This window comes from Panthera uncia, unplaced genomic scaffold (assembly GCF_023721935.1).
Source record: "Panthera uncia isolate 11264 unplaced genomic scaffold, Puncia_PCG_1.0 HiC_scaffold_57, whole genome shotgun sequence".
Lineage (NCBI taxonomy): Eukaryota > Metazoa > Chordata > Mammalia > Carnivora > Felidae > Panthera > Panthera uncia.
Genome location: NW_026059726.1, coordinates 27,846 through 42,305, shown reverse-complemented (window position 1 = coordinate 42,305; position 14,460 = coordinate 27,846). Strand labels below are relative to the sequence as shown.

General features: G+C 41.3%; 1 protein-coding gene across 4 annotated transcripts in view; it reads left to right on the top strand.

Moving 5' to 3' along the window:
• The window catches only part of LOC125918228 (N-acetylneuraminate lyase), a 38,535-nt gene extending 30,173 nt beyond the window's left edge, over positions 1-8,362 (top strand). For 3 of the 4 annotated variants that reach the window (XM_049624255.1, XM_049624256.1, XM_049624254.1), the window contains 3 exons: positions 780-864; positions 4,021-4,060; positions 7,115-8,362. In XM_049624255.1, coding sequence (XP_049480212.1) covers positions 780-864; positions 4,021-4,060; positions 7,115-7,299 — 310 coding nt within the window. In that variant the 3' untranslated portion in view covers positions 7,300-8,362. The remainder of the gene's footprint in view (positions 1-779; positions 865-4,020; positions 4,061-7,114) is intronic. The other variant, XM_049624257.1, reaches the window with a different exon arrangement.
• Positions 8,363-14,460: the final 6,098 nt, after the last annotated feature.

The following is a 14,460-nucleotide window of genomic DNA, read 5'->3' as shown; positions in this document are numbered from 1 at the left end:
TTTTTCCAGCCTACACTCTATCAGATCAAAGGACTTATTCTCACTTTTATGTTTGCTGAATTGTAATAGATGGTGGTGTGAGGTGGTGAAAGCCTTTGCCACAACTCTGTAGCCTTCTTTAAGCTGGAGTTTTTTCACAGTGAAACAGAAGCCAGGCTTACCCTGCAGGGCTTTGAGAGGATTAGACATGATTTATGTCATGCACCTGGAACACAATAGACAGTAAATGATGTGTTTTATTATTATCTTTATTAAAATTATTATTAGAAACTAGCTTCTAGATAATACATGAATTAAGCGTATATATTACAGGTAGCGTATAAACTGGGCAGAGAATTTAGACAATCTGCTGGGATTTGCCCCATTCACCCAGTTCTTCAGCATAAGACTTCAAGGCCTCAGCTCAGATGCTATATTTTATCCACAGCTCTTGGCTAGCATTGTGCCTGCACATGTGCCCTGAGGCAGGTGTTGGCCTCATTTACTCCCTACCAAATACACTAACTCCATCTCTTGCTTTTTTCCCTTTTCTTCTAACTTTATCATTTTCCATTTTTCTTCCTTTTCTTTATCCCCTTTGGTGTTCTGTGCCTCCTCTTGGCACTGCTTAGTGTTGCTACAAAACTCAGAACTGAAGACACCTGATCTCTAATAGATTAGGGCCAAAAAATACACTTCTGGAAGGCCTGGTATATTTTTCCCTTTTAAGCATCAAAGGGATTGGAAGAATCTCTCCCGCTGAGTTATTGATCTTGCAGTGTATACTGTTTTCTTTCTAGTACCTATAACTACCTGGGAAAAAAGACAAACCAGATGTTGGAGGCTTTTGAACGAAAGGACTTCTCTTCAGCCCTGAACCATCAGGTTAACTTGATTTTCCCTTCACATAAATCACAGCCACTTTTCTTTCCACTGGATAATTCTTATTCTTTCTCATCAGCACTCCTACCTTACCTGCCCTTGTTAAATTGCCCAGCTGCCTCTCTCTTCATTTTCCTTCTGCTTCTTACCTGTTCTTGTTTAAAACCAAACCTGTCCCCATTGTCTGTGTTCCCTGCAAGCTAATCAGGACCGGCCCTGTATGGGAATGATCTCTCTCTGTTCCTCCTACAAACGATCTTTTACTCTATGTTCAAAGTATTTTTGTGAGTATGAAATAACAGTGATAGATTTCTGGGAAAAATGTGACCAAATGCTGTCCCCTTGAGGACCTGACACCCAAGTCTCCAGAGTTTATGAAGAAGCTGTGAAGCTGGTAACCCCAAATGGGAAGACTTGAGCTGAAGTCAGAGCCAGTCAGTCACCTTCACTTGCAGTGTGCTGAGAACTGGTGGAAGCATCCACCAGGCAGAAACAAGAGGCTAGTGAGTGATCTAAAAGGAGACACTGGCTTTGAACTAGGAAGAGAAAAGCAGCAGGAGACGATGCTTTACAGGGAGGACCTGGGGGGGATAGTGGCCACTGTTAATGCTACATGGAGGACAGGCCAGCTGTCCAGAGAATGAAGAGACTCCTGAAGGGCAGAACCAATCTCGCAGCTGGGTAATATGTGTACTCGACACAAGTGGAATGGGATGGAAAGAAAGAGCGTAGGCACAAGAGAAGGACTTGGCCTCCGAAATAGTAAATAATCAAAGTGACTGAGTAGAGTATAATAATCAAAGTGACTGAGTAGAGTATAATAATAAAAGTGACGGAGTAGAGTATCCCAAGAAAATAAGCTGAATGAAAGGCATAGGCAAGATCAGAGCAGGTGCTCAGTCCCAATAAGATTCAGATAAGGAATCTTTTTTAACAAGACAGGCTGCCTTTAGGGAAATTAGAGATTATAGAGCAGAAGTGCAGAACATCCTGGAGGTTAGAGGGAGAGGGGGTGACCTGAGCTCCAAGTCAGAGAGAATGTGAGGTAGCAGTTGCCAGGAATGATTAATTCCCCACCTTTTAGACCTGAACATTGAGCGATCCTAAATCTACTTCCTATTTCAAGTTTAAATAGCTGATTTAATAGTTGCCTTTGTTCAGCCTCAGATCACGTGAAGCTGAGAACAAGAACAGGGTAGGGACTTAGGAAGCTTTGCCAACTAAACCAAACATTGACAAGACTTTGGTTTAAATTAAGATAAGTCTGTCTGAATTGTGCAGACTTTGCCTTTTTTTTTTTTTTTTTTTTTTTTGCACCGATGGTTATTTTCTTTTTCCTTAGTTTCCCAGTGAAAGTTATTTCTGAAAATTCCAATCTGTTCTAAGCTGAATGACAGGGAAACCATATGATGGAGTAGACAGTAAAACAGCTGTGATAGGAGCCCTTCCATTTAGTGGTTTCTTTCATTGACTGGTCCGGTTTCCATCTCTTTCTTTTCCCCCATTAGTCCCACTCAAAATAGTATTGGTAAGGAATTTAGTTTACCACATTCTCTGTTTTATCCTTATAGAAGGCTAGTGTGAGTGGGTCTCATTTACTCATTTATTTATATGCCAAGGGCTGGGCCAAGTGCATAACTTCATTAATACTGGTCTCTGCTCTAAGGGAATATACAATCAAGTGAAGAAGCAAAAAGTTAGGGCAGAATTTATTCATTCTAATGGACTTAAATGCCATCTGTTATATTTACATAAGTGAAATGACACACGTACAGAGATGTTCCGTACAACCTTGTTTATAATACCAAAAGATGGAAACAACCCAAATATCCACCCATAAGGAAATGGTTAAATGCATTGTGTTTGAGTTATGCAATGGAATTCTATGCAGCCCTTAAAAGGGTGAAATAGTTTTCTATGTACAGGCCTGGAAATATTCCATGATATAGTAAATGTAAAAAAGCAGCAGGGTATATAGAGTCATGAATGTGATGTGCTACAGTTTGTGTGAGAGGGAGAAAAGAACATAAATACATACGTGTTTGTAAGGTTCTGGGTGTTCGAATTTCATTCTGCACAGAATTTTCTGTTACTAGACTGTATACAGTTGATGAAAACAACGTGAGTAAAATGTTACTGAAAAGGCATCTCTTCATGAGACGGATGGAGTCTTTTTCTTATGAATTAGTTCACAAATTCTTGGATGAATATTACTTAATGCTAGCATGAGTTTAATTTCAGCATCGATATTATTTCTGGTTTTGGTTTTTAGAGAAATGAGTGCTGCGAAACCCTGTAGGAATGGAAGAAATTTTGTTACAGCAAAGTCACTCAATTCTTTGAACAGTTTTTGAGTCATGTTAAAAATCACAGAATGCTTTAGTGATTTTCAGCTAACAGCCTGGGTAGCAACATTGAAAATAATGTTGAAAGCAAGAAGTTGAAAGCCCTATGGTTTTTTAGAGGACTCGTTACCCATTAATTAGAGGAGTCGCTTTGTCACTTTGTCAGTGCCCATACCAGTATTTTGATCTGCTCCTTTATTTGGTTCCCAGAGGTGTCCCAAGGCAGTGATATGGGAGGTATGTCTTTATTTTTTTCAAAAGTGGGAGAAAAAGGACTATGAAAAGGAAATACAAAAGGACAACCTGTAGCTGTATTACATGCGAATTCTTCCCCTCATCAGTTTTAGAAAATAGCATTTATGGATGTTGAGGATCTAGAAATTATTTATCCCCATAAATCTTAGCCTTGGCTAAGTGTCCCTTAGGTATCTTGGAAAGAAAGTGCCCCAGAGGTTAGTGTACCCCTGTTTGAGAACAGCCACAATAGCTGATAGTTTAGCTATGCAAGCTAGATGAATAAAGGGTGCCTGCCCCCATCTTAGCTCTAGCCTACAATTCTATCTTTGGCGCTTCTTTTCTGCAAGAGCCCTTTTAATAAAGCTTATGTATGTGAAAAGATCCTACCTTCTCCTGGGTGGATCTCAACCCCAACCTCACTTGGCTGTTTTTTTCCACTCTGACAGGCCTTCAGACAACTAGGGTGTGTGGGCTTTTTAGTTTGGGGTTTCTGTCCTTTGACTTCCAAAATTTCTAAATTGTTATCACAGCTTAGTAATACTGACTATAGATTTGTGTTTTTCTTTTTCCTTTCCAGTTTTGCATTCAGAGATTTATCAACTTTGTGCTCAAACTTGGTAAGTTTTCTGCTTTGCCTGCTATGAGTGTAAAGGAAATGGAACACCATCACTGTGAGGGTTCAACAAGGACACCTTAAAAAAAATTTTTTTTGATGTTTATTTTTGAGAGAGAGAGAGAGCAGGGGAGGGGCAGAGAGAAAGGGAGAGAGGATCTGAAGCAGGCTCTGTGCTGTTGGTGCAAAACCCAATGTAGGGCTCGAACCCACCAAATGTTGGATCGTGACCTATGCTGAAGTCGGACATTCAGTCAGCTGAGCCACCCAGGCTCCCCCAACAAGGACACTTCTTCCTGTTCCGTTGCAAGCAGAGTTTTATTTCCAATACTAGCTTTAAGGCCAACCCTATAAAATGGTGAAGTAAACCTATTTGGAGGGTCTTTGGCACCCTTCCACAAATCTCAACCCTCCATTTTATCACTTTGTTTGCCTCCCCCGCCTCTGCACACCATTTTTTTTATCCTTTTCTCCCACCATCCTGCCCTTGCTCATTAAAATTCTACCACACAGATTTCAGCCCGAGGGCTTGGTGGGGGAAGGCAGTCTGAACACAGACCTTACTAAATTGTGAATGACTGGCAGCTCTCCCAAGAGTATTTGCAATGTAAAGAGAGTTTATTAACATAAGTAAGCTCAGATGATGGAGGTTTGGATAATAGGACAGAGTAGAATTTGAGGGAAATACAGTAAATTTGCATAGAGAAACCTCCTCACAATCTCCTAAATCTTACCCCGTGACAAATGCCACCATTTAGTCCACCTCTTGAGGAGGTTGGCCCTTTCTGAGAACTTGGGTCGAGTCCAGGAAAGGTTTTAGGTTTGTTCTTGGCAGACCTCCCACCTCCCTTTCAGAGCCTTTTGTCTTCTGGCAACTCCTCCCGAGCTCCAAGCACCTATCATATGGAGCACCTCATTCCTGCAAGGTCCTCCACTAGCTCTCTTAATCCTTTGAAGACGCTGTTTCCCATTCACTCTTCCACTTCCATGATTGTTGTCCTATTTATGTGCCACAAGTACTATATTATTCCCTTGTCCTACCTAAGCCATACTTTTCACAAAATTGTGGGTTTGGTGTGGTAGGTGTGTATGTTCCTGAGGTACATTTAAATAAATATTAAACTATTAAAACTAGAGCTAAAAGTGTGCTTGTGTACATATAAGATCGTCTAGCAGTGACACTGCAACATTTCTGCCACATAGAGCTCTAACATACTAGCTGATACTCTTGCCAGAATATTTGCATTTTTTTTAAGTTTATTTATTTCATAAGAGAGAGAGAGAGAGAGAAGGGGAAAGAGAGAATCCCAAGCAGGCTCCATGCCGTTAGCAGAGAGCCCGTTGTGGGGCTTGAACTCACAAACTGTGAGATCCTGACCTGAACTGAAATTGAGTCAAACACTTGATGGACTGAGCCACCCAGGTGCCCCCAGAATATTTGCGTTTTGAATGTGGACTCTTGAAGATAATTTTTATGATTTAAGAGAACACATCTTTAAAGAAATCGTTTCAGACTTCCTTGGCAGGTTGGAGCTTTCGTGATTTAGTCAAGGAGAGACTATCTTAATAAATTTGTAGTCTACAGGGCACCTGGGTGACTCAGTTGGTTGAGCATCCGCTTCAGCTCAGGTCATGATCTCGTGGTTTCTGAGTTCAAGCCCCACATCGGGCTTGCTGCTGCTATATGTGCAGAGCCTGCTTCAGATTCTGTCCCCCTCTCTCTGCTCCTCCCCCACTTGCACTCTCAAAAAATAAATGCTTAAAATAAATAAATAAATAAACTTGTAGTCTTACTATGAGGGTAGCTCCCTATTCCACCATTTGTAATAAGCCTGGGAGGGCCATTTTGCATTCATCAAACTATACTGTATCTTTGGTCATGTTAGTATTTTCCTTCCCAATGTTCAATTAGTTAACTTAGCAAAAGAAAGTTACGTTTCATACCCTAGATCTAAAAACGATAGCTGATTAAAACAAATATCTGGCTGTGCTGTATTGTTTCCTTAGAGCCGCCTTCAAAATCCCTAATTCTATGTTTAACTCTGTTTTCTACTGTTTCATTTCACTGAATGTAAATTTTTCATTTCTAGTATTTCTTTTTGTTTTTTCCCCCAGATATTTCTGTATCATCAATTCTCAGGATGTGAGATTTGTCAGTTAAGCATTTGCTAGATCTTGTGTGACTTCTTTTTCTCATGTGTTTTGTAAATTTTAATTCTGAATTTGTCTTCAGAGACTTGTTTTCTTGTGCTCTAGTTTATAAGGTGTCCTAACAAGTGGTTTTACATTTGCCTCTGTTGGAGCTTTCACCAATTCTAGCCAGTTTTTAGGTTAATTTCTTAATCCAGTTCTTACACCAAGTACCTAATGCAAATGTGGACCCAGTGTTCATATATGGCAGAAGCTTAGGGTTTCTTTCATATGATCTTCTTCCATCCACAACCCTGGTGGAAATGAAGCTTCCTTGCCTCTCTATGCCCAGGCCGGCAGGCTGGCTCCCAGTTTCACACAGGGAGTTTAATTCAACCCCCTCTATGCACAGACCCAAGGCTTCCTCTTGGATTCCTGACCAGCTTTATAACACCAGCTCTAAAACAGCAGCATCTTAAATAGTGCGTTTCTCAGGGACTTCTTAGATTTACTTGAACTAAATTCTGTCTTAGCGATGAAGGCCTATCATTTGATCCATGGCAGTATATCCCTGAATCAGATTATCCTCCTGGACCAGTTGGCTTCAGCAACTCCTCACCACACTGACTTCTCTCTTCCTGATACCTTTGGTCCCTCCTTGTTTCTGAGGTTGACTTTGAGTCTTCCTTTGTTTTGTTTTACTGTTTGTCAAGTTGTTTAAAATATTCCATCTTTTCTATGTGTTTGAGACAGGAAGAGGAATTTCCTGTGTCTGCTCAGTCTGCCATAGTGACCGGAAATGTTCCCCTCTTTTATTCCCACCTTATCCTGTCATAGAAGTCACTGTAAGAATGTGATCTCGCTTTGAGATGTTTGTGGCAAAGTGGACAGTCCCAGTCACATTTCCTCATTTGTTTTTCTTGTCTAGGTTTTGGAGTGTCGCAGACGAAAGCCATCATGACTCTGGTTTCTGGGATTCCAATGGGCCCACCCCGGCCTCCGCTGCAGAGAGCTTCCAGAGAGTTTATTGATGAAGCCAAAGCTAGGCTGGAGAGCCTGGATTTCCTTTCTTCCACTGATTTAAAGGATAGAAACTTGGAATCCTGTAGCTAAGGCCTTTCTATCAAATCAGAGTGTGTACCTTGAATACTGCATTCATTTCTCAAGGGCTTTTTAAATGAACTTGAACTAAACACTTTTCTAACAAATGAAATCTCACCTCAATCGACAAGTATTTAAGTACATTCTATGATCCTAAAATGTTTAATTTTTGTGAAGGGGCAAAAACCCTAAATGGGGTCATGAACCCTAAGTCATTCAATATTTCACAACATTTTTGTGGAGAAATTTCTGCTTATATGGATGAAACGGAATCAAGAGGAAAATTATAAGTGATTCATTCCACTTGCCTTTAGGAGCTCCCATTATCTTGATTTCTGATTCTTAATCCTATTTTAAAATTTTCTAATTTTAAACCCGTATAATGTACTTTCATTTTAATAAATATTCATTTGGAATCTAGGACAGCTCTGAGCTACTGCATTTAGGCGGGTACACTTACTTTAATACCAAATTACAACATGACTCAACTTTACACAACTATTAACACACCAGCTCACTTTGCTGCTCAGTCTAACTCTAGACTATCTGCTTTCAGATTAACTGTGATGTCACAGTTTTCCCCCCAAACATTGGGTTATGTGGAAACTTGCTTGACCACTAAAGGGCCCATGAGAGTGCTTTTCACAGAACCAAGAAAAGGCCCTCCCCAAAGATGAACTCAGGTCTCCACTTCTTGCTATGCAGAGAACTTGTCACAGCTCAAAATCTCAAAGAACCAAAGGTCTCTCCCCTGGGCACCACACACTTCCCCTTTCCCCATTGAGAAGAAAGTGTCTCCCCAACAGGTCCCTGAATTACTGGAAGTGAAGGCCAATGTCTCTTCTACAGTTAGCCCAGGGGCCCCTGTTATTTCTAGGTCATACTTTCAAGCACATTTCTTCAGTGAAGGAAGATTTGAGGAGGACCCAAAGATTTTATTTCAGTCTAGCTTTCCTTACACACCTTCTTTACTCTTTCCTTTCTACGTACTATATCCCTGGCTGTTTAATCTCTTTTCCAGCAAACCCTTGTGAGCGCTTCCTAGTAACAAAATATACTGCCAGTCAACCCTTGATGATTTTATGTATTTAAAAAAAAAAAAATTTTTTTTAATGATTATTTACTTTTGAGACAGAGAGAGAGAGAGAGAGCGAGCATGAACAGGGGAGGGTCAGAGAAAAAGGGAGACAACAGAATTTGAAACAGGCTCCAGGCTCTGAGCTGTCAGCCCAGAGCCCGACACGGGGCTCGAACCCACGGACCGCGAGATCATGACCTGAGCCAAAGTCGGACGCTTAACCAACTGAGCCACCCAGGCACCCCAACCCTTAATGATTTTAAACCTGACTATCCAGTCTGTCACTTATCTAAGATTTTGTTTTTGTTTCTTCTGTAATGAGTCTGCTCATTGGCAAAGGGCAAGTACTTGAAATTCATGTCAGGTATACTTTTTATTTATTTATTTTTTAATGTTTATCTTAGCATGAGTTGGGGAGGGGCAGAGAGAGGGAGACAGAGGATCTGAAGTGGGCTCTGCGCTGACAGCAGGGAGCCTGATGCAGGCTCTAAATCATGAATGGTGAGATCATGACCTGAGCCAAAGTAGGACGCTCAACCGACTGAGGCACTCAGGTGTTATTGTTTTTGCTGTGTCTGGCATCTATCAGGCTCTGTCGTCATTGTCTCCAACTCTATTGCTTGGTTAGGTAGTGACCATGCACAGTCTCACTCAGCAGCACACCTCTCAGGGTCTACTGCATTAAGTTTGAATTTAATGTTAGATCAAATCCTCCCTGGCTTTTGAGCCATGGGTTACTGTGGCAACACATTTAAAACTAAACTTAGAAGAATAAAATACTGTGACTTACTATTTTGTAAACAAAACCAAGCCTATGGGCAAAATGTACATCCTTACTGGGATATTCTGGGCTGGTACATTTTGTCCCTAAGAGGTGACACATCACTTTTTGTGCTCTGGGACATACTGATCACTGCAGCTTACCCTGGATTCCTTATTTATATACCTCTTGCCATTCTTGCTCTAGGTGGGGTCTTGTCTTTCCAACCACACATAGGTGCCGTGAACACAAGGTAATTTTCAGATGCTTGTTTTTTTTTTTTTTTTTTTCAAAGAGAAAAACAAGTTTTAAATATGGTATATGCCAAGTCCTGAATCTCGTATGCTTATTTATCTATTCTTTATAGTTACTTTTGAGGTAGGTTAATGATGTTTCATCGAATTTCTAAGATGCTCTTCATTGTAAGATATCATTTGATATACCTCTGAGGAAGAAAAAAACGCTGATAAAGTAGGACATGCCATCCCATTCTAGAGGTATCAAAATGCTTTTCAAAGTGTATTTTAGAACTGATACAACATAGCATCATCCCTTTTTTAAAATGAGGTAGCTATGGCAAAGAGAAGTTTAATATCTTGAGGTCACACATGGTCTGTGGCAGAGCCAGAACAGGAATCTTAACTGGGTGGAAACCAGACTATATTCCACACCAAGAGTCTTAAACACATATGTCTACTTTTAACAATACCTCTTAGCTAGTGTTATCCCTAAGATTCAAGCCCAAGGGCCTACTGATATAGTGGAGAGTTGGGTTCAACATAGTATGAAATGACAGACGGTATGGCATGCTTGTATGAAAGGCAGGGTCACCTCATGGTGAGGAGTATGTGCTCAGGTCCAGGCTGTGTGGGTTCAAGTCCCGGCTCCACCACTCTCTGTGTATGACCTACAACATTTCATTTAGTTTCTCAGTCTTTCAGTTATCGATAACATGAGAATTATAATATGTATTACCTGTCTCCTGGTTATTATGAGGATTACGCCAAATAATACATATAAAGTTCTTAATGAATATTGAATAGTGTCTGGCACGGCATTCACACAGTGAAGTACTAATTTTTGTAGCTATCCAAGGCATTCATATATACTCTTTATACAACAGAGAAATATTACATTACTGCTAAACCTTTTAATGAATAGCTGGCAAAATAAAGTTGAAAATGAGACTAAACCCAAGGCAAGAACTGCAACAGAAATCTGCATTTATTATTAATGAAGCCCAGATTATAGTGCCACTCTCAGGTTTTTTCCTGGGTTGGGAAGTTTTTACTGTGTTTCCATCCAACCATAGAGGGTAGGAAATGAAAGGTATCTGTGGGCTTTTCCACAATGAGATACCACCTCACACCTGTCAGAATGGCTAACATTAACAGCTCAGGCAACAACAGGTGTTGGCAAGGATGCAGAGAAGGGGATCTCTTTTGCACTGCTGGTGAGAATGAAAACTGATGCAGCCACTCTGGAAAACAGTATGGAGGTTCCTCAAAAAACTAAAAATAGAACTACCCTACAACCCAGCAATTGCACTACTAGGTATTTATCCAAGGGATACAAGTGTGCTGTTTTGAAGGGTCACATGCACCCCGATGTTTATAGCAGCACTATCCACAATAGCCAAAGTATGGAAAGAACCCAAATGTCCATCGATGGGTGAATGGATAAAGAAGATGTGGTATATATATACAATGGAGTATTACTCAGCAATCAAAAAGAATGAAATCTTGCCATTTGCAACTGCATGGATGGAACTAGAGGGTATTATGCTAAGTGAAATTAGAGAAAGACAAATATCATATGACTTCACTCACATGAGGACTTTAAGACACAGAACAGATGAACATAGGGAAGGGAAGCAAAAATAATATAAAAACAGGGAGGGGGACAAAATAGAAGAGACTCATAAATATGGAGAACAAATTGAGGGTTGCTGGAGTGGTTGTGGGAGGGAGGATGGGCTAAATGGGTAAGGGGCATTAAGGAATCTCCTCCTGAAATCACTATATGCTAAGTTGGATGTAAATTTAAAAAATTAATTTAAAAAATATATCTGGGGGTGCCTGGGTGGCCCCGTCAGTTAAGCGTCTGACTTCAGCTCAGGTCATGATCTTGCGGTTCGTGAGTTCGAGCTCCGCATCGGGTTCTGTGCTGACAGCTCAGAGCCTGGAGCTGCTTTGGACTCTGTGTGTGTCTCTCTCTCTCTCTGCCCCTCCCTGTTCATGCTCTGCCTCTCTTCCTCAAAAGTAAATACTAAAACATTTAAAATTTTTTTTAAAAATCGTGCAAAAAATATGCCTGTGGGTTTTTGAATGAGCTGTGTGTGACTATTTGGAACAGGGACTAACAATTAGAGAATGCCTTGTGCTAAGTGATTTGAGAACAAGCAGGTCAAAGAAGCATGGGTAAGAAAAGGGAAAACAATGAGTCATCATTATTGAAAAATGTGTGTATAGGATAGGGAGGTATGTGACATGACTTTGTATTAAAAATGTCACTCTTGAGACAATATGATGAGTAGATTGGAAGACAGAGACCAGGAACAGGTAAACCATTTGTTGGCCTATTGCAACTGGCACCCAATGGTGAAGCCCTAAACTAAGGAAGTGGCAGAAAGGAATGAAAGAATAGAATCTGAATATAGAAGATATTTGTATTTGTTATATATTCTTTGTAACAAATCACCCCAAAACTTAGCAGCTCAAAACTGCAAACATTAATTAACTCACATAGTTTTTGAGGGTTGAGAATCCAGGAGCAGTTTAACTGGGTGGTTCTGCCTCAAGTTTCTTTTACAACCTTGTAAATAGCAGTCAAGCTATTGACCAGAGCTTCACTCATGTCAAGGTTCAACTGGAGCTGGAGAATCTGATTCTAGGTTCACTTAAAAAGTAGTGGGCAGGCCTCAGTTCCTTCCTGGCTGTTGACCAGAGGCTGCAGCTTACTTCCTCTGGAAAGAGAGAGAAAGAATGGGCCAAGAGCCCAAAAGAGAAATAATGGTCTTTTAAAGAAATCTCAGAAGTGACCTACCATCCCTTTCTGTATGCTATTAGTCATACAGAAGACCAATTCTGGTACAATGTAGGATGGAACTAACAGGGTATGAATTCCAGGAGGCAAGGACCATTGTTGGCCATCTTGGAAGGTTGTCTACCACAATAGTGAAGGAATCAGAATTGACACCCAAGAATCAGAGCCTGTGGGACATGATATAGAGAGGTCCATCAAGCATGTATATATGTTAATCTGAAGCTCAAAAGAAGGTTTGGTTAGGAGATAGAGGTTGAGGAAATATCAACATAGAGATGGTAGTTGAAGCGATGAGAAGAACAAGATTATCCAAACAGAGTATACATAGAGGGCTAAGAAGAGAACCTAGGCATGACTGGCATTTGGAGTGCCTATAGAGGAGGTGGCATAGGAGTCTGAGATGGAATGATCAGAGATATGGGAGCACAGCTGTGCTCAAAGGAACTCCAAATCCTCAAATATGATGGGTGGTAATGTTCAGAACATTTGCTTGGAGAAGAACATAGAGTTCAAAGGAAAATAGTTAGCAAGGTAACAGCCTCAAAGGACCAGAGCCTCCCAACCACCACCGAAGGCCTCTTTGAAGTGTAGGTAGTCCTGGAAGCTCAGCAGTTGGGTACTGCACGAGGTACCACTCTCAACCACCCCATCACAGGCTGAGCCCCAGGCTTAAGGTAGCTCAGAAGCAGCACAACTCACCATCAGGCTTCACAGGCTGCAGGGAAGAAGACGAGCTGGAAGACCAGCAGCCACCCAACTCCTGACTCAAGGGAAGGAAAGACTCAACCCAAAACAGCTGAAGGACCTGCCCAGACCAGGGCCACTGGTAAGTGGACAAGTGGTCAGCAACTGGCTCTGGCAGAGCATGGGGTTGGGGGGAAAAGGCCCAGATTTGTCACATTTGCCAATTTCTGTGGTCTAAATATTCCCACCATGGTGATATCAAATTACAACATGACATCAACTGGCTTGCAAACTTCTTGGAGATGGAACAATTGGCTCTTGGGAGCATGACTCTAATACTTTATATATTACTGTTTTAAGTTTTTTACTACTATATTTACATATGCATTATTAATTTTATAAATTATATGTGACCAGTTAAATATAATTCAAAAAATTATATAAGTAAGTTATTTTTTATATAAAACATTAGCCAACCAATCATACCCTAGAACCCAAATGACTCTCCCTAGAGAACATGACTCTCCCATAGGATTCATCTGGACCAATATGTATGACCACACTGTTCTGTTCAATAGCAGATACCCATGGTCTCATACCGCAAGCCTGGGGTTCGATTCCCGATGAAGCACAACTCCTGGGCACTCAAACAGTGCTACTTGCCACATTCCAGGAAGTAGGCCCATCGACAAACCACTCTCAGGAATCAGAGCCTATCTCCTAATTCCTTCCTGCAAGTTTCTTCCATGCATTCCCGCCTGTCGTAGACTCTGGGTCTGGAGTTCCTTCTTGTCCAGCAAGAAAGCGGGACGTAGGATTAAAAATGTGAGGGGCGCCAGGGTGGCGCAGTCGGTTAAGCGTCCGACTTCAGCCAGGTCACGATCTCGCGGTCCGTGAGTTTGAGCCCCGCGTCAGGCTCTGGGCTGATGGCTCGGAGCCTGGAGCCTGTTTCCGATTCTGTGTCTCCCTCTCTCTCTGCCCCTCCCCCGTTCATGCTCTGTCTCTCTCTGTCCCAACAATAAATAAAAAACGTTGAAAAAAAATTTTATAATAAAAATGTGAGAGAGGCTGATGTCTGGGGAAGACAAGAGCCCTGATTAAGGGTCCTTGCTACGTTTTTATTAGGATCAGAAGGCTTACAAACGTGGTGTTGGACGTGCACAAAGAGACAATGAAACTGTGAACATTAACTCATGGGCATGAGGGAATGGGGGTTTTGAAAATAAGTGGTGTTAGGGGTTTGGTTTAATACAAAACAAAATCCTAGCGCCCTGCGGGGAAGATTGTTTACAGTTGTTTGCAGCAGACATGAGGCTGTTTACCCAGACTGTTCTAGGGGACAAGAAAGAGCATGCTACCTCAAGGTCAACAAGGCATCTTTCTTTTGCTAATTAGCTCAGCTTTGGGCAACTTCGCCCTGCAGAGGTCTATAGCTCTATTTACCTGTTTACCTAATTTGGTCCTTCCTTCCTGCGAAAGCAGCTTTCTGCTATAGAACCAAGTTTGGGGGGGGGGGGGGGGACGCTTCCACCCTGAATACCTAATCTTGTTTACCTCATATTTGAATGTTTTCATCCTGAGATTCCCTATTTCTATGCATTTGTCC